At 46.7% G+C, this 19,232-nt stretch overlaps 1 protein-coding gene across 2 annotated transcripts in view; it reads left to right on the top strand.

The window, feature by feature from the left end:
* Positions 1-17,415, top strand: part of LOC116817861 (NACHT, LRR and PYD domains-containing protein 1a-like) — a 20,152-nt gene extending 2,737 nt beyond the window's left edge. Inside the window, exons 2-9 of one of the 2 annotated variants that reach the window (XM_075060135.1) lie at positions 3,811-3,846; positions 6,035-6,127; positions 7,285-7,361; positions 10,656-10,717; positions 10,800-11,020; positions 12,689-12,948; positions 13,686-13,811; positions 15,159-17,415. In XM_075060135.1, coding sequence (XP_074916236.1) covers positions 3,811-3,846; positions 6,035-6,127; positions 7,285-7,361; positions 10,656-10,717; positions 10,800-11,020; positions 12,689-12,948; positions 13,686-13,811; positions 15,159-15,320 — 1,037 coding nt within the window. In that variant the 3' untranslated portion in view covers positions 15,321-17,415. The remainder of the gene's footprint in view (positions 1-3,810; positions 3,847-6,034; positions 6,128-7,284; positions 7,362-10,655; positions 10,718-10,799; positions 11,021-12,688; positions 12,949-13,685; positions 13,812-15,158) is intronic. The other variant, XM_032768323.2, reaches the window with a different exon arrangement.
* Positions 17,416-19,232: the final 1,817 nt, after the last annotated feature.

Here is a 19,232-nt window from a genome sequence, read left to right on the forward strand (position 1 = left end):
AATCTAGACTGTTCTCAGTGGTGGCAGATGACAGAACAAGGAGCAATGGTCTCAAGTTGCAGTGGAGGAGGTCTAGGTTGGATATTAGGAAACACTATTTCACTAGGAGGGTGGTGAAGCACTGGAATGGGTTCCCTAGGGAGGTGGTGGAATCTCCCTCCTTGGAGGTTTTTAAGGTCAGGCTTGACAAAGCCCTGGCTGGGATGATTTAGTTGGGATTGGTCCTGCTTTGAGCAGGGGGTTGGACTAAATGACCTCCTAAGGTCCCTTCTAAACCTGATATTTTATGATTCTATGATTCACTCTTTTAATTATATATCAGTCAAGTCCCATATCAGCTGCTCCATTATCTTGGCCAGGATCAATATCAGGCTGACAGGCCAATAGTTACCAAGGTAACTCCATTTACCCTTTTTAAAAATGGGCACAACATTAGTGGTCTTCCAGTCTTGTGGAACATGCCTGGTGCTTCAAGACGTATTGAAAATCAGCATTAATGGACCAGCGAGCTCCTTAGCCAGCTCTTTTAAAACTCATGGATGCAAGTTATCTGGACCTGCTAAGTTAAAAATATCTAATTTTGGTAGCTCTGTTTAAGATCCTCCCGAGATCCTAGAGGTATAAGATGAGACTATATTATCTGTTTATTCCCCAAATATAGAACAGAAATATTGATTGAACACTTCTGCCTTTTCTCCATTATTACTGATAATTCTACCATTTCCATTTTGTAATGGACCAATACCATTGTCAGGATTCTTTTTGTTCTTAATGTATTTTAAAAACTCCTTTTTATTGTTCTTATCTCTGCCATAAATGACTCCTTGTGTCCTTTTCCTTCCCTTATCAATTTTCTACAATTCCTAACCTCTGATTTATATTCATTATTATCAGCTTCCCCTTTCTTCCGTTTGTTGTTTATATTTTTTATTTTTATTTTGTATAGCTGCCTTCACATCCCTCTAAATGAGGCTGGTTTTTTAAACCAGTACGGCCTTCTTTCTAGACTGTGGCTTTTTGGGCATCTAGTAAGGTGCTCTTAAATGATTCCCAATTATTATTCATATTTTTCTGATTAAATTCTTCCTCTCAGCTGATTTGTCTCATAATTGTTTTCGGCTTTGTGAAATTGACCCTATTAAAGCAGCAAGAATATGTATTGCCAGTCTGGACTTTACTTTCACATTATAAACGTGATCAGATCATGATCACTTGTATAAGGAGACGATGGGATTGAATAGACACTCAAGTTCCACCTAGGAGGGCCAGGGTTTGTTCACTAGTGGAAGGAGCTTAGATACTGTTTCCACATCTAACAGGCAGCAGCCCACCCCATAATCTCTCTATCCAGTCAGAGAGCAGCAAATCTGCAGGGTAATAATTTTACGGGTGTCACCCTGCTGCCCCAGCAGGCTAGAAATAGCAGAGCCCCAGCACCATTCAGTGTGTCCCTCTACACAGCTATCTGGGACATAATATGGCAGCAAAAGGCTTCTTTCTAAAGGGGCTGAGAGCAGGACTGGGACAGTAGGGAAAAGGTGGGAGAGGGATACTTCTCCTCAGGCGGCTGAGGGTCCTGATCTTAATCTCTGATGTTTGTTTTGCAGTGGGCGGTGGTGGTGATGCAAGCTTCCTTCCTCCAGGTAAGAAGAGCTGCTGTTTTTTTCCACTTTGAATGTTTTCCCTTTAAAACAGCTGCGCGGGGGAGAGAGCAAGAGGCTGGATCCTGGGTCTGCAGGGACAGGTTGAGGAAGGCTGGCTGTGCTCTAGAGGACTGAATGCAGAGTTAAGAGTCAAGAAATGGGCTCTCTTCCCCTTTCTGCCACTGATTTGCAGTATGGCCTTAGGTGTGTCACTGCATCTCACCTCTACTCACTTCCCCATCTATCAAATGGAGACAGTGGCATTAGTGCAACAGAAGGGCAATACAATGTTAGGCTGTGAGAGGGCAGAGGAGTTACGGGGTGGGATCAGGGATGGTGTTGGTGTTACCAACAGAAATGATGGGGGATAGGCAGGGTCAGTGCAACCACTAGGCGACCTAGGCAGTGGCTTAGGGCTGCAAGTGGTTGGGGGTGCCCAGGGCCATCCTTAGATTTTTAATCAAAATATCATGCAGTACCAAGTCAAATACCTTACAGATGTCTCAGTATATTACGTCAGCACTCTTACCTTTATGAACCTACTTTGTAATCTCATCCAAAAAATATGGCAAGTTAGTTTGACAGGGTCTATTTTCCATAAACACACCTTGATTTGCATTAATTTAATTAAACTCCTTTAATTCTTTATCCGCCGCTCCATTATCTTGGCCAGGATCGATGTCAGGTTGACAGACCTATAATTATCCAGGTCATCCCATTTACCCTTTTTAAAAATTGGCACAACATTAGTGATCTTCCAGTCTTCTGGAGCTTCCCCTGTACTTCAAGACTTATTAAAAATCAGAATTAATGGTCCAGTGAGCTCCTCTTCAGCCGGCTCACTTAAAACTCATGGATGCAAGTTATCTGGACCTGCTGATTTAAAAGTATCTTATTTTAATAGCTTCTATTTAACATCCTCCCAATATACTAGAGGAATGTAAGAGTGTCTTGATCACCATATGATGAGACTATATTATGTTTTTCCCCCAAATATGGAACAAAAATATTTATTGAACACTTCTGCCTTTTCTCCATTATTATAGATAATTCTACAATTTCCATCTTGTAATGGACCAATACCATTGTCAGGATTCTTTTTGTTCTTAATATATTTTAAAATTTTTCTTTTTATTGTCCTTATCTCTGCTGGCCATAGAGTTCTCCGTGTGTCTTTTTTCTTCCCTTATCAATTTTCTACAATTCCTGACTTCTGATTTATATTTATTACTATCAACTTCCCCTTTCTTCCATTTGTTATATATATATATATATTTATTTTGTATATCTACCTCCGTGTCCCCTCTAAACAAGCTTCGTTTTTCAGACCAGTATGGCCTTCTTTCTAGATTGTGACTTTTTGAGCATCTAGTAAGGTGCTCTTTAATGATTTCCAATTATCATTCATATTTTTCTAATTAAATTCTTCCTCCCAGCTGATCTGGCTCATAACTGTTTTCAGCTTTGTGAAACTGGCCCTCTTAAAGCAGCAAATATATAAATTTCTGGTCTGGACTTTATTCTGCTTGCACATTATAAATGTGATCAGATCATGATCACTTGAACATAAGCTACCATTAAATTGTTAGTTCTCTGATCAGTTCCTCTTTATCTGTTAGGACAAGGTCTAATGTATGATTTCCCTTTGTTGGCTGCAACAGTCGTTATGTTAGCAAATTGTCATCTATAATGTCTAGAAATCCCAAGCATGTTTTAGTACTTGCAGCCTGAGACTTTCAGCATATGTTGCTCAAATTAAAGTTCCCTGTCATCACACAGCTGTTTTCCCTACACATTATGGATAGATGTATAAGGAGGTGATGAAATTGAATAGACATAGAAATGAAGGAGCTTAGATACTGTTTTCACCTCTAACAGGCAGCAGCCCACCCCATAGTCTGCTTTCTATCCCGTCAGAGAGCAGCAAATCTGCAGGATAATAGTGGTACAGGGCCTTACCCTGCTACCACTATTTAGCAGAGCCCCAGCACCATTCAGTGGGGAGAGGCACACAGCCCTCTGCGACATAACATGGCAGCAAAAGGCTTCTTTCTAAAGGGACTGAGAGTAGGACTGGGACTGGGAGAATGGGGAGACAGTGGGAGAGGGATACTTCTCCACAAAGGGCTGAGGGTCCTGGTCTCACTCTCTGATATTTGTTTTGCAGAGCGCAGCGGTGGTGATCCAAGCTTCCTTCCTCCAGGTAAGGAGAGACGCTGTTTTTTTCCACTTTGAATGTTTTCCCTTTAAAAGCGCTGCTCAGGGAGAGAGCAACAGGCTGGATCCTGGGTCTGGAGCGACAGAGTGAGGAAGGCTGGCCATGCTCTAGAGGATTTGCAGTATGGCCTTGGTATGTCACGGCCTCTTACCTCTACTTGCTTCCCTGTCTATCAAATGGAGACAGCATCCTAGACCAAGCCCTGACAGTGGCGTTAGTGCAGCAGAAAGGCAACACAATGTTAGGCTGTGGGAGAGCAGAGGAGTTATGGGGTGGGATCAGGGACGGTGCTGGTGTTACCAACAGAAACAATGGGGGATAGGCAGGGCCGGTGCAACCACTAGGCAAACTATGCAGTGGCCTAGGGCTGTGGTTGTGATTGGGGGTGCCCAGGGCCTCCTTAGGCATAGGCAGCTGCATAGGGCACCTGAAAATTTGGGGTACCACTGGGTCTTAGTGTCCACCCTACTGGTTTTCCTATCCCTGTTCTGACCCTTCCTGCAGACTCTGAGTCTTCCTGGGAAGGGGATCTAGTAGTTAAAAGAGAGAAAGTCACCAGCCTGCCAGACCTATTACAACACTGAAACTGTTACAGAGCCAGTCAAGGGGTAATGAAGACATTTAAGAGGCATTTGTCAACCCCCAGGTATCTACTGTCAGTTTCTGAATGTACTGACAAAAACTGTCGTGCATGACTGTAATATTTACTCAGGACATGTCAGTCTACAGGACCTTACTTTAAAATTTGCTTTAAAAATATTTCATTAGTGAATTGGTGAAGATTATAAAATCACATCTCTAAAAAATCCTTGCATAGATTTTTAGATCACAATCATCTTTAGCCTTAAATGTTTGGATCTTCAGACATATGTTTTTTTAAATAAATTCTTCAAAAACCCCCCCTTATCTAAAATACAAATTGTAATTACTATAGTAAAACTTACTTCCAAAGTCTTCCTGTCCTTTCTGTCCATCCATTTCTCCCTTTATCCCCTCTCTCCCCAAGGAAGCAACAGCCCTTTGCTTCCAGATAGCTGGACAAAGAGTTTCCCCTTCTATACTTCTGACTATTTGATGAACTAGTTTTAAGCAAAATCAGTACCTTAGTAAGATACAAAATCCTTTGTTATGCTTAAAATCTTTGGAAACAGATTTTTTAAAGTTGGTGAAATTTCATAAACATGTGTATTGTTATGGAGATCATACACAGTAAATTAGTGTTCTCTTTTTCTAAAAGCAATGAACATTGTTATGAACACACTAAACCTCTGTGACTGATTAATTTAAAACGATGTTTGTTTCAGTGAGTTAAATATGTAATAATCTGGAAAGAGTACATTTAAGAGTATATTTAAAATATAAAATCAGCTTAGAAATACTGATTAAGAAAATGTAAAACAGAGGGCTGCATCATGTATTCCACAATATTGAATGTTGTATTCAGCAAGACAGCTGACTCACCCTTACTACAAAGTTTTTGCAAACAAATGTCTGACAAACTTCAGGGTATATCAAAAAACCTGTGACTGACATTTTTTATTCCCAAGTTTAGTGCTTTTAATTAGGTACCTTCTGCATGTCCATTCTGCGTGAGGGAGAGGGTACAGGGGTCTCTGTGGGAAACTGTGACTCTCCGCCACTGTGAGGCGGGCCGGGTGTCTTGTTATTCTTTCTGCCTTGTCCCTCCACCCCCGCCAGGCTGCAAGCTCAGGCTGCCATGGGGCATAGGGGCACCAGTTTAATATTACTGCATAGGGCCCTATAAATCCTAAGGACGACCCTGGGGGCACCAAAAAGCAGTACCCTGGCTTAGCAGGGAGGAGCCACCTTCCGGAGGCACCGGAGAGCCAGAGTGCCCTGCTTGCAGCGGCAGCGAGCCCCAGCCATGGAGGAGCTGGCACGGCGCAGGGGGGCAGAAGCCCCACAAAGGCGGCAGCACTGCTAGCAGGGAGCAGCTGCTCCCCCCGCCCCTCCTGGACAGGCTGTGGCCTAGCTCCTCTGGGGTGGGGTGGGGAGGAGGCAGGGGTGCAAGGTGGAAGTTTCACCTAGGGCGCAAAATATCCTTGCAGCAGCCCTGGGGATAGGGTGCAAACTGCTTTCTGGATGTCCAGTCTGTGTCGGGTTATTTCCCAGAATATGATGTCAAGTGACAGTGGTTTCTCTGCTATTCCAGTCTTTCACTTTCCTGCTGTAACTGCACAAGGCAGAGAGAAATCCCAGCCACATTCATCATCTCCAGACAAAGCAGAACCTGAGGAACAAACACGTAAGGGGCCTCAAGAAATTATAATTGGGCCATGCAAAAATAAAACCTCCAGAGAAAACAATGAAACGCTAGCGAGAGAATATGACAGGAGCTCTGGAGCAGCCTCCAGCTAGCGCAGGACCAGCTTGTGGCAATAGGTGGTGATGCAGAGGCATTGGTTGTGAGGGAATCCCCAGGTACTCACTTCCCAGCCTCTCCCAGGCGGAAGAGTGGTAGAAACACTAGCTGTGGGGAGCCCCCTGGTACCTCCAGGGTTCATTGCGAGGTGAGGGTAGTCTGTGATATTCTACCATCCTCCTCCCACAACCAAGGGCACCAGAATCTTTGTAGAAGTGTGGGGGGGGGGAACAGATGCTGGAACTAGGGAGGTTTCAGGGGGCCATGTCCCCCCCACTTATTAACATGGTGTACTTTGGGGGAAGTGGGCAGCATTGCCCTTCCAAACTGCAAGCCCATGTTAAAAAGGGGGGCATGGCCCTCTCACTTTTGCAGCGCGGCTTCCTACAACCGAAATCCACCCATCTGTGACTAAATGGGCTTCCACATGCATAGATTGTGCAGGTCTTCCTTGTATGCTTGTCCCTCTCCTCACCTGAGCTGTGTAATGGTTATCGGTGTTGGCCCTTTAAATTGTTACCTTCAGAGAGCCAGCGTTTGCCCCTCTTCCTGTAAATGTTAACATGGAATCCCCACCCCTGTCAGAGCTCTTGTTCCCAGCTGTTGGCAGACTCAGGCAGAAATCATGGCATCAGTTTCACCTGGGCCATGTTTTGTAACCACGGGGGCTACAGGCTTGATTTTCTATTTTAAATGAAAAGTTTGATTTTGAAGCACAAGATTCCACCACAAGGGAAGGGACCGGGGCATCAACCCAAATCCGACTCCAGCCTCTCCCAGCAGGATGAGCTCATGGGGAGTGGGGCAGGAGCAGTGGCTGGCAGGGAGCTCCGAGTAGCTGCAACCCCAGACTGTCCTAACAGACACTCCACTCTGCATGTAAAACGTCTTCTAGGGGATTCCTGCTAGCTCAGGGTGGGGAGCCCTGCGCTGTGCTGAGTTTCGGCACCCAGCGTGTGAATGCCACGGCTCTATAAACACAAATATCACCTGACAGACACAGGTTTTAATATGTGATGTTATCTGTGTTCCCTCTCCAGGAGAAGCAAGAAAAGCAGTGGCTGCGTTTAGATACTCTGCCATGTTAAAGGGAAAATGCAAGAGGTGTGTCGGAGAGGTAAGGGGCTGTTTTCTCACAGTCAGAGACATGTCAGTTAGTTTAACAGTTCCCATTGGGGGACACGAAGGAAATGTCACAATTATGGAGGTCAGGAGAACAGGAATTGCCAACCTGGATCAGACCTGAGTGATCCTGTCTCTGAGCATGGCCACTGCCAGGTGCTCCGGAGGAAGAACCCCACAGGAGGCAGTTGTGGGGCAATCTGCCCCCCCATTAGGACTCATCCTGGTCCCTAATAGTGAGAGATTGGTCTGAGCCCTGAAGCACAAGGTTTAATATCCCTGCCAATATTTTTGTGAGAAAGACAAGGTGGGGGAGGTAATATCTTTTATTGGACCAACTTCTGCTGGTGAGAGAGACAAGCTATCAAGCTACACACACAGCTCTTCTTCAGGTCTGGGCAAAGACAGGGCCACCCAGAGGGGGAGGCGAGTGGGGCAATTTGCCCCGGGCCCCACAGGGGCCCCCATGAGAATATAGTATCTTATAGTACTGCAACTTTTCTTTATGGAAGGGGCCCCCAAAATTGCTTTGCGTCAGGCCCCCTGAATCCTCTCGGCAGCACTGGGCAAAAAACTCAGAGCAGAGAAACAATTAAAAAGAAGGTGGAACAGATTTTTTAGCCATAAGCAGTTAGCAAATATTGTAAGGGATCATTCAAGGTGGAGTGGTCTGTTAACACCTCCACAGTGACAGGATAAAAGTGAGGGTGTTAGTGGGTTACAGATTGGTGTGATGAGTCATAAATCCAGTGTCTTTGTTCAGTCCATGATTTTTAGTGTCCAGCAGAGTTATGAATTTAAGCTCCCAGGCTTGTCTTTTGAAAGTCTTGTGTAGGTTTCCTTTGAGAACTGGCTAAGCAGCAGTTCTACAGAAAAGGACCTAGGAGTTACAGTGGATGAGAAACTGGATATGAGTCAGACAAGTGCCCCTTGTTGCCAAGAAGGCCAACAGCATATTCGGCTGTATTAGTAGGAGCATTGCCAGCAGATCGAGGGAAGTGATTATTCCCCTCTATTCAGCACTGGTGAGGCCACATTTGGAGTACTGCATCCAATTTTGGTCCCCACCACCACAGAAGGGGTGTGGACAAATTGGAGAGTCCAGCAGAGGACAAGGAAAATGATTAGGGGGCTGGGGCACATGACCTACAAGGAGAGGCTGAGAGAACTGGGGTTATTTTGTCTGCAGAAGAGAAGAGTGAGGGGGGATTTGATAGCAGCCACAGCGGTGCTTACACGTGGCTTGTGTAGTTGTGGCAGAGCGCTGGAAGGGAGCTCTCCCAGCGCTCTAAAAACCCACCTCCACGAGGGGCGTAGCTACCAGCACTGGGGCACTGTCTACACGGGCGACTTGCAGCGCTGAAACTTGCAACGCTCAGGGGGGTGTTTTTTCACCCCCCTGAGCGAGAAAGTTGCAGCGCTGTAAATTGCCACTGTAGACAAGCCCTTTCTCACCAACAGAAGTTGGTCCAATAAAAGATATTACCTCCCCCACCTTCTCTCTCTAATATCCTGGGACTGACAACTCTGGATATTCTTGATCGCCATATAAATGTTCACTCCATATTTGAATCCCGTTAAGTTCTTGTTCTCACTGACTTTCTGTTGCAGGGAGTTTCACAAGCTAACTACACACTGTGTGAAAGTCTTTCCTTTTATCAGCTTTGAATTTACTACATTTTAACTTCACTGAATGTCCCTTCTTCTTGTGTTAGGAGACAGGGAGAACAGAAGTCCCTGATCTAGCTTCTCTATAGCAATCCGTGTGATAGGCAGGGCTGATAACTCAATCCAGTATTAAAGTTGCCTAAAACTTCCCATTGCAACACCTCATTACAGCTTAGAAATGTGCCAAACTTTAACCATTTGCCCTGAAATTTTCCATCCCCTGTGTTTGCCTCAGGCTGAATTCTCTTCTTTTAACGGTTCCACCATATCCGAGAACAGGGCTAGGGGAACACATGTTGTTTTGCCAATGTTAAAAAATTCTGGCTACCTTTTCTTTGAACAGCTCTAGCATCTCGGCTTTTGGAGCTACTTAGGAAATGCCAGAAGTAAGGTCGTCTGTGCAAACTTAATTCAGTCCCTGGTGCACATCCATTATGATACAGTCTCCAATTCCACGATCACGTACTCTTCTCTCCACCCACCCTCTGCCTTATTCAGTGCACAGAAACATGGCACCCACTCAATGAGCAGCTATTCAATATTTTCACCACCTTCAGCAGCACTTGCTGAACTTCTGTGGCACAGCTCTGGCATCCATCTATGCATCCATCCATCCATTGGTTGAAACCATCTCCAGAAGTCCCCCCCCTTTACCCCTGTTCAAATACCGCAACAACCTAGGAAATTAATACATAAAAATCTTGATTGTGAAGCTTTTAAGTCTGCTATGCATATAACACACCTGACATAAACCAACAACAGCAAGGAAATGATACACTCGGCCTCCTTTTCTGAGGTTGTGGAGCTGTTTCTTTGTTTCACAATCAAATTTCCTGTGTATTAATAAAAATTTTGTTAGCAGCTTCACCAATGTTTTCTTCTATTCCTTCAGACCTCTCAGACAAAACCTTCTGGAGAAGGGAGATGCAAGGAATTCATTCAATTTCTCCACCGCTTTTCTTTCTGTTCCAGTGTCCAGCATTGCTCCGACTTCCTGACACTTTGGTGACTCACTGGACTGTCACAGGCTTCCTGCTTTGGAGCATCTTCAAGGATTTCTTGTTGGTTGTTGTCTTTGGTAATTCTTCTCCAGTTGCCCCTCAGCCCTTCCCATGTCCATCTAACATTTACCTTCCCTAGATGACGCTCAGGCCTCACTCAGGCTGGATTGCTGGACACCTTTTCTACCTCGCACTTCTATTCCATTTTCAGTCTGAGCTTTGTTCTGCCAGTATCATGAACTGTTACATCCTAAAGATACGTCTACATAGTGATCAAAAACCCTCAGCACTGACTCTCAAAGCAAGATCACCTGATTCAGACTTGGACAGGGGCTCAGGCTGTAGGGCTAAAAATAACAGTGCAGATGTTTGGGCTGGGACTTCAGCCTGGTCTGTGAGCCCATCCCCGTTGCTGAGCCAGCCGCCAGCCTAGGAGCATCTAGCAGCAGAGAAATGGCACATGGGGCTTCTGGGACGAGGAGAATCCAGCTGGTTAACATGTTGCCAGGCTCTGCAGTGATGGGACAGGGAACTCAGTGCATTACTGTAACTGGCAGAGTCCACGTGTCATGAGCAGTAACCATTAGAGCCCCTAGTTACTGGAACTCGCTGTCTTTCAGATCCTTCCAGAGATAACGCCAGAGATTGTTGCAGGCACAGAGGAGAACAGGACCATCTACAGGTAGGAGCTCCCGGGTGCCACAGGATGTGGCCTTAGAAGCCCTGTCCAAGCCTGACTTCTGCGTTTTCATTGTGCCCCCCAGAGCTCGCATCCCCAGCGCTGGCTTCTTCCACTGCTCCGAAACAGGGCTTGGCTTTGAGGTGAGCACAGCAGTGACCGTCGAGTACGAATACAGCTCCTGGGCGGAGAGTCTGAGCCCATCTGCCAGGCAGGAGTGGATGGTCGCCGGCCCCCTGTTCCACATCAGGGCCGAGCCCGACACGGTGCGAGCCGTGCACCTCCCCCACTTTGTGTGCCTTGCAGGTAGGGTAGAAACGGGGAGTCACTGGGCTAGCTGTTGGAGTCAGGGGCTGATGGTGGCTTTGACCCACAGTCTGCAGCCAGTGGGGCTGGGGGCTCCTGGAGCACTGGGGGAGTTTGGCTCCACTGGTGAGTGTGGGCTGTGGGGTACATCCTCCAGTGGTCCCCTGGGGGAGGTCCGTCAGCGCTGCCAGGGCTTGTCGCCCTGGTCTGTGAGCAGCAGAAGCACAAAGGAGACTGTGCTTGGCCTTGCTCCGGGGAGCAGGCAGCCGAGAGGAAGGCTCCTGGCTGCCTCTCTCTCCTCCTCCTCGCTGTGCAGGGCCGGGCACAGTCCAGCTCAGTTCGGGTGTAGATCCCCCACCCTGACGGGAGTGTGGATCCCCCTGTGGGGGATGGTGGGTAGATCCTCCAATGCCTGAGAGTGAGACAGGTGCCCGTCACACAGGAGTGCAAGAAGCGCCTGGGGCAGGAGGGGGGGAGGGGCGGGGACTCTGGGGCAGATCCCAGGACTCTGTGTGTGAGCAGGCTAGGGTAAGACAGCAGGAGGGTATCAGGCCCGGTGCACACTCAGCAGACAGTCTGGGCTGGGGAGAAGGCCCAGAGGAGATTCAGGCCACTGTGTCCCTGTGAGAGGTCTACAGGACCTTTCTGTGTGTTCCCACCTCCCGGGACCTGGCACTCGCTTCTGTAGAGCTTCTCAGCCCTTCATGCCCATGGAAGTTGTACTCAGCCCGCGGGGGGCAATGGGCACATCTGCTGTCTTGCTGCAGGGCTTTCACTCAGACATCCAAGTCAAATATGACGAGCATTAACGAAAATCTTATTCATCTGATAAGGAAGTTCTACCAATCACAAAGGATCGGACACATTACCTCCCCATTAATGAATATTCCAGATCTTACCCAAATACACACTTAAAGCCCATTCTTATTAACAAAACTAAAATGGTATTAAAAAAGAAAAGAGCCTATTGGTTAAAAGATCAGGATACGTACAGACTTCTGAAGAGCCCCCCGTGGCTCCAGAGCCCCAGGTTGGCCACTCCTGGAAGGCATTCTCTAGTTATTATAAATCAGGATGAGACTAACTGATGGGAGGGGGGCGCATTACCCATTTTCTGCTTAGTGCAGGCAGGGCCAGCTCCAGCTTTTTTGCCACCCCAAACAGCCGGGGGGGAAAAAAGAAAAGCCCGATTGAGCTGCCGCCGAAGTGCCACCAAAGAGGAAGAGAGGGACTGAAGGACCCGCCACCGGATTGCTGCTGCAGACCCAGCCCTGAGTGCAGGGTTTTGTACCTTCCCCTGTAACAGCTGGCACTGGCCACTGTCAGAGACAGGACACATGACTAGCGGGCCTCAGGTCTGATCCAGTCTGGCCATTCCTATTTTCTAAATTCCTGTCACAAATTTTCAGTTGAACCAGAAAGCGAGGCTGTCCTACAATTCCCACATCCTGGAAATTCCCTCCAGTGCAGAGGGTCCACACAGGGCCCTGGACACCACTTAGGGCCCGCTTTGTTACTAACACAACCGTGTATTGTGTCATTTGGGCCTTCTAAGCTGGGGTGTATTTAGACCATATTGGGCAAACTCCCCAAGGCTGGGCAGAATTAAATGAGGGAGAGACAGGAAGGTACAACGGAACCTCGTTGTCTTTACTGATCCTTTTGCAGATGGAACAGATGAAAGCTTGTGCTGCATTGCCCATTTTGAAGCTGGCTGCATGACCCTGGAGAGTCCATCTAGAATTAATAACTACTTTGCTGTCCTGAAGAATCCCAGCTTCTCCCAGCTCGGCGTGCTTTGGAGAAAGATACGTTCAACCATAAAATTTATTCCCATCCAGTCCCTTATGCTGATATTCCGGACGCTCAGTGCTGCAGATGTCACTCTCCACCTCTACCTGATACCCAATGACCACTCACTGAGGAAGGTAAAACACAATCCCATTTATACAGCATTCCCACTGCCAAGATGGCCAGTTCTGCCCAGCTGTTAGAGTGAAAATGAGCAACATAAATACACAGAAACAGCTAAGCAAAGTCCTGAAATGCCAAGCACCATGCACTGTTCGGAGAGGGAAAGGGAGAGGCCTACCTGCCAGCCACTGCCACTAAGGAAACCAGAAAACATCTCAAACAGTGGTAGAGGTCTGTGCAGGGGGTCTGAATCTCTCTCACTGAAGGTTTAATACGCCACCCAGCGCTGTCATATTTGAGCGTAAGGTCTAGGGGGTCAAATCCTGCTGATGACCCAGTGGGGATCCTTACGGCTGCACCTGATGGAGTCTTTTTCCATTTTTTTTTTTTAACTGGAATGTTTAATTCATAGAGTAAGAACATTCTTAAAAACAAGTTTCATAGTTTAAAAATGTGTGGTCAATTATGACTTGACAGAACAAATCCCAGCTTTTCCGCACTGCGGTCACGTTCCACCCATTTGAATTGCTTGTGTCACACACGGGAAGGTGTGAGGGTTAAGAGATATAGCTATAGCCCACTGGTGAGTGTGTAATACCCACTAGTGAGAGACTTGTAACACAGACGCACCAGAGGGCTATGTGGACTGTAGTCTTTTCCCTTTCTGATGCTCTGCGTGAATGGAGAGCTGGCTGCAGCCCAATGATACCTGTTCGTTCTGCTCAGAAATGACAATGCTTTAAAATTACAGGCCATTGAAGAAGAAGAAATGAAGTGGAAGTCAAAGCATGTGCCCAAGCCTCCTCAGACTGACCCTCTGTACATTGGGTCTCAGTACCAGGTGTCCGGTCCATCAGATCTTGAGATAACCCCGATGGTAAGTGGGACTGTCCCATGCTAGCACTAAGGCAGGAAACACTGGGATTCTCTGCCCCAGAGCGTCTGTCAGAATCCACCTTACTAGTATTCAGAGTAAACAAGGACAGTCATTGGTGTTGTGAGGTATTAATGGGAGCAGATACTTAGCTGGTGGTTCTTGTCCCTATGAACAGGGTTAAACTGACTAGATTTGGGATTGTAGTAGGGTCCTCAGTGGGCTGGGTGGCCTAGTGCTTAGTGTCCACTCGGCTGGGAGTGTGGTAGAGGTAAGGGAGCCCAGGCCCAACCACTCCACCGGGCTCTGACCCAGAAGGCTCAGCAGCACGGAGGGTTGTGGACCCTCTGTGTTACCCTCCCTGGGTCGCTTCCTACCACTGCTCTTGCCACTTCTGCTCCCAGATAAGCAGAAGGAAAATATAAAAGGGAAACCAAACTGTGAGCCCAAACCAGGCTCAGCACATGGTCCTGGAGGTGTCAGGGAGGCGTCTCTGACTCCTTTGCATGAGCCTCCTCCCTGCCCCAGTCTCCTCCGTCTGACCTGGGCTGCTCCCTTTTCAACCCCATCTCCAGCTGCAGCCTGCTCTGCAGGGCTGGAGGGGTGGGGCTAGCTGGGCCCAGTATTGTCCTTCAATCCCTTCCTTCCCAGTAGGGTTTGTATACCTTACACAGGGATCAAGAAGGAATTTGTCCCAAAGATCTATTGGCAGGGACCTAGAAGGTGGGGGTTCACTTTTATCTGGAGCACTGGGCAGAGATCAGCCCCTACGGGTGTCCCACTATCAGCTCTGGGAGATCTTCTGTGTTTCTCTGCGGGGTTTCGTGCAGACCTCTACATTCGGTCCCAGGCTAACTGCAGCAGCTGGCCTTTCAGAGGCTTTGGCACATGTCACTCCTGGGATCCTGAGATTTGTGATTTCCTGAATGTACTCACTCAGGGCCCTCCTCCTCTACAAGTGCTACCATATCATGAACTGGTTACAAAAGTTTCTTCCTGACATGGTTCTATTTTGCAGCATAGACATGATCTTAACCATATCCCAGAACTGTCCAGCAGCCCTAAATTGTCCAGGGGTTTGGCACAGCTCAGGGACACTGCTGAATCCCACCTACTGTACAAATTGGAACCCGGCTTTAACAGTTTCTAGAACAATCACATTGTAAGCAGGTGCCCTGCCACGGCTGTACTTCAAGCTCGGAGAGACCCTTACGAGCCTTGGCAGCTGTATGTTCCCCTGGCAATTCTCTTGCTGTTCTGGGAGGAGATGTGACCTGGTGCATGTGATTGTTCATTCCTGCTCTTGGCTGATGAGGGAGATTCTCTCAACCCCTTCTCTCTTTGCTTCAGCAACTGCACTTCTGCTATCGGAGCCCAGGTGAGCAGCAGTCGTATATTGAGATCTACACCAAGGAGCTGGAGAAGGAAATCAGGCTCCATGTGAATGGTCAAGATGATGGCAACTTGGTCTGGGAGGCCTTGGTGAGGCCAGGTAGGATCAGCAGATTGTAGTTCCATGTGGATGACATTTTGAGCAGAACTTCAGGGGAGATGGGGTGGTTATTGTGAGTCATGCTCATGCTGGGAGCAGTGATCTGGGAGAGGTACAGAGGCCCCAATCCAAAGCCCATAAACATCTGTAGGAGACTTTCTGTTGACCTCATTGGATTTTGGCTGGGGCCCTAAATAAGCTGTCAAAGATTTGCAATCTCCATCACTGAGGCAAATAATCTTATTCAACTGAACTGAGTCCTGTGGATCAAACACCACTAAATCTCCTTCCCCTTAACCAGGGCAGTTTGTTCTCCAACAGCGAGATCTGCATCCATTGAGGGGAGCCAGGCTTGCTCCGTGGTGGGGCTCATCTGGGGTCCCTGCAGGGAGGGCAGATGTGACGTGGGCAGCAGTCTGCCACTAAGGAAAAGGAGCCCAAAAGTGAATCCTAATTTTGTCAGGTCCCATCCCTGAAGACCCCAAAGGGAGAGAGGAACCAACTGTGGGGGGAGGGCATGCACGGCTGGTCTCCAAGGTTCCCAGTGCATATATAGCAATGCATCTGACTTTTTAACTTCAATTTCCAATTAAAATAAAATAACCAGGATACACACCACAGCACAAGAGGGAAAGTGCAGCTCCACACTACAGGCAGAGATAAGAGGAATATCCCCCTTTTACGGTACATGGCCCATCTTAAAAAAATCCGAAATCATCCATTCTACTCTCCATCACTTTTTAACTTGCTGGAGAGAAAGCATCAGCTAGCAGGTGATCCCAGGCAGGAATTACAGAGACTTGCTAACTTGTATCACGCACTGAACAGGCACACAACGGACAGGACAGGACGAGAAAAGAGAGAAAACACACTCCAGAGCGGTAGCCATGTGAGTCTGTATCAGCAAAAAGCTGGTCTCTAACGTGCCACAAGTACTCCTCGCCCTTTGTAGAAAACACACTGTTAGGAATGGAAAGTGTCACTGAAAAGTGCAAAGAGAGGAACAACAAACCTGTGTTTGTGGCTGATGTGCGGTGAACGACGTGAAGAGGGGATGAATTCTCTGCTCAAACATCTGGAAAGACTCCATTCATTAGGGCTTCTAGTTAAATTCAGCTGAGAATGAGAGACAGGATTTTGTGTTCCTAATCTCTCTGTTTCTCTGCCAAGAGCTGCTGACCCTCTCAATATCATAGTCAGTGTGAAGAGACTCACACACTTTGCATCCTCCCTAAGGAAGTTAGTCCAGCGAGCTCTAAACAGCACCACCTTGCGCCCCAGAGAGAGGGTAACTTATTTCAGAGGATGCTCTAGTGTCCCCCAGAATAATGCTTAAATCCTAAGCCCCTGTGATGTGACAAGTTCCCATCCTACCCAGGAAAGATTAATGAGCTCCTCCCTGCACACTCAGCTCAAACCCAATACACCTGTGAGGCCTCTGCAGCCTGGGGAAGGCTGGCTCCTTGGGCAGTGGGAGGTGGCACTCAGAGCTCCATAGCAGAGCTCCCAACCCACCCCCAGCAGGGACTGGCCACTAGAGCCGCAGCTGCCTGGACTCTCTAGATAAGTAAAGGGACCTTTTTCCTTGGGTTTTTTTTGTTTTTCTCTTTGAGCCTGGACCTCTCAGACTGATAAGGCGTTACAGACTCAGCTCTTGCTTGGAGACTGTTACTCCATTCACCTTACAAGGACAACGGGTGAACTTAGGCTGACTGGGGGACAACAGGATGGTTATATTGTTCTCTTTTCTATTTAGACTACTGATAATCCCTAGAAACAGGGGAATTACCCCTGAGACTCCTAGCCAGAGGGATATTCCCCACCCACTCTCCTGTGGCAGACCAACATTATAGTAACACTTGCAGCCAGAGAAGGGTGTTTGGGACAGAGGAAGTGCATGCCCCCCCCCCCACGGAGTGATCTGGAAAGGGGACTCTCAACCCTTCCAGACTACTGTACCCCTTTCACATTTGTCTTGCGTACCCCCAAGTTTCACCTCCCTTAAAAACTCCTTGCTTAAAAAATCAGACACACAAATACGAAAGTGTCCCAGCACACTATTACTGAAAAATTGCTGACTTTCTCATTTTACCATAAAATGAAACAATAAATCAATTGGAATAAAAATATTGTATTTACATTTCAGTGTTAGCATGTAGAGCAGTATAAACAGATCACAGAACTAAAGTTAATGGTAACTTACATACAAGTGATCGTGACTTGATCACACTTACAATGTGCAAACAGAATAAAGTCCAGACCAATGATGGTGCTTCAAAAGAGCCAGTTTTCACAAAGCTGTAAACAATTATGAGCCAAATCAGCTGGGAGAAAAAAAAAAATCATTCAGAAAATGTGAATGACAATTGAGAATTGTTTAAAGACACTGTAGTAGAAAGAAAGAGCCTGAAGCAAGGGCCTGGTGCACAGCCTGAGGCCTGAACCAAAGTCAGCAGAAGTTATGCTATGAGCAACAGTCAGGCCCTGTCAAAGCAGATGCTTGCCTGCAAGCCAGTGTCTGGGACACGAACTCGATGCCAGTATTGCTAAAACACACAGAATATGCCAATACAGGCCAGCACAAGAACACCCCAACCTAGCACACAATAAAATGGTTTGACAATGGTGATATTTTGTCTGAAACATCAAGAGTGAAAGTACAAAGCCAGGTGGTGAATAGGAATGTTTTGTCTGAAACATCAGGAGGAAAGTAGGGAAGGTAACAACACACACCATGAAACGCGTAGGGAGATAAGTTGTTTATCCCAGATTGTTTGTCTCGGTTTATACCCATCACCAACTGAGCTGCGTCCATTGTCATGGGCAGACACATCTTAGTATCCTCATAGAATCTGCCAGGTGCTATTACCGTGCTTTGTCGACAGTGAACCTGGCTGGGCGCCTTCGCTACTAAACCAAGTCTTGTGATCATTGAGTAGTTCTACTGAGGTCTGCTGTGCCAGCTATCTGCGCAGGGCTGGGACAGCACACAAAGAACACACGCACGCAGCTGAACAGCTGACCACAGACACTTCATACTAAATGCCCAAAAAGCCACAATTGAGGAAGGGTGTATTGGTTAAAAAAACCTCTTTGAGCGGTGAAGTGAAGGCAGCTATAATATAAAATATAACAAGTGAAAGAAAGGGGAAGTTGATAGTAATGAATATAAATCAGAAGCTAAAACTGATACAGGAAGCAAAGTGACAAGGGGAAATGTCAAGACAAATGTCAAGCGGAGACAAGGACAGTAAGGAGATTTTTAAGTATATCAGGAACAAAAGGAATCCTTACATTCTGTTCTGGTCTGTTACTAAAAGGAAATAGTAGAATTAATTAGTAATAATAATGCAGAAAAGGCAGAAGTGTTCAATAAATATTCCTGTTCTGTATTTGAGGGGAAAAAACAGAGGACGTAGTCATATCATATGATAACACTTTCTATTCCCTAAGATCTCAGGAGGATATGAGACAGCAGCTACTAAAGTTAGACATTTTTAAATCAGCAGATCTAGATAACTTGCATCCAACTGTTTTTTTTAAAGGGCTGTCTGAGGAGCTCACTGGACTGTTCATGTTGATTTTTCAATAAGTTTTGGTGCATTGGGAAGATTCCAGAAGACTGGAAGAAAGCTCATGTTGTGCCAATATTTTAAAAGGGTAAACGGGACACCCGAAATAATTATAGGCCTGTCAGTCTGACATTGATCCCAGGCAAGAAAATGGAGCAGCTGATACAGAACTTGATAAAGAAGTAAAGGAAGGTGGTATAATTAATGCCAATAAACATAGGTTTATGGGAAATAGATCCTGTCAAACTATCTTGATATCTTTTTTTTGATGAGATTACGAGTTTGTTTGATAAAGGTCATAGTGTTTTGATGCAATATACTTGGACTTCTGTCAGACATTTGAATTGGTACTAGTTGACA

The sequence above is a fragment of the Chelonoidis abingdonii genome, chromosome 22 (genome assembly GCF_003597395.2).
Source record: "Chelonoidis abingdonii isolate Lonesome George chromosome 22, CheloAbing_2.0, whole genome shotgun sequence".
NCBI classification, from domain to species: Eukaryota; Metazoa; Chordata; order Testudines; family Testudinidae; genus Chelonoidis; species Chelonoidis abingdonii.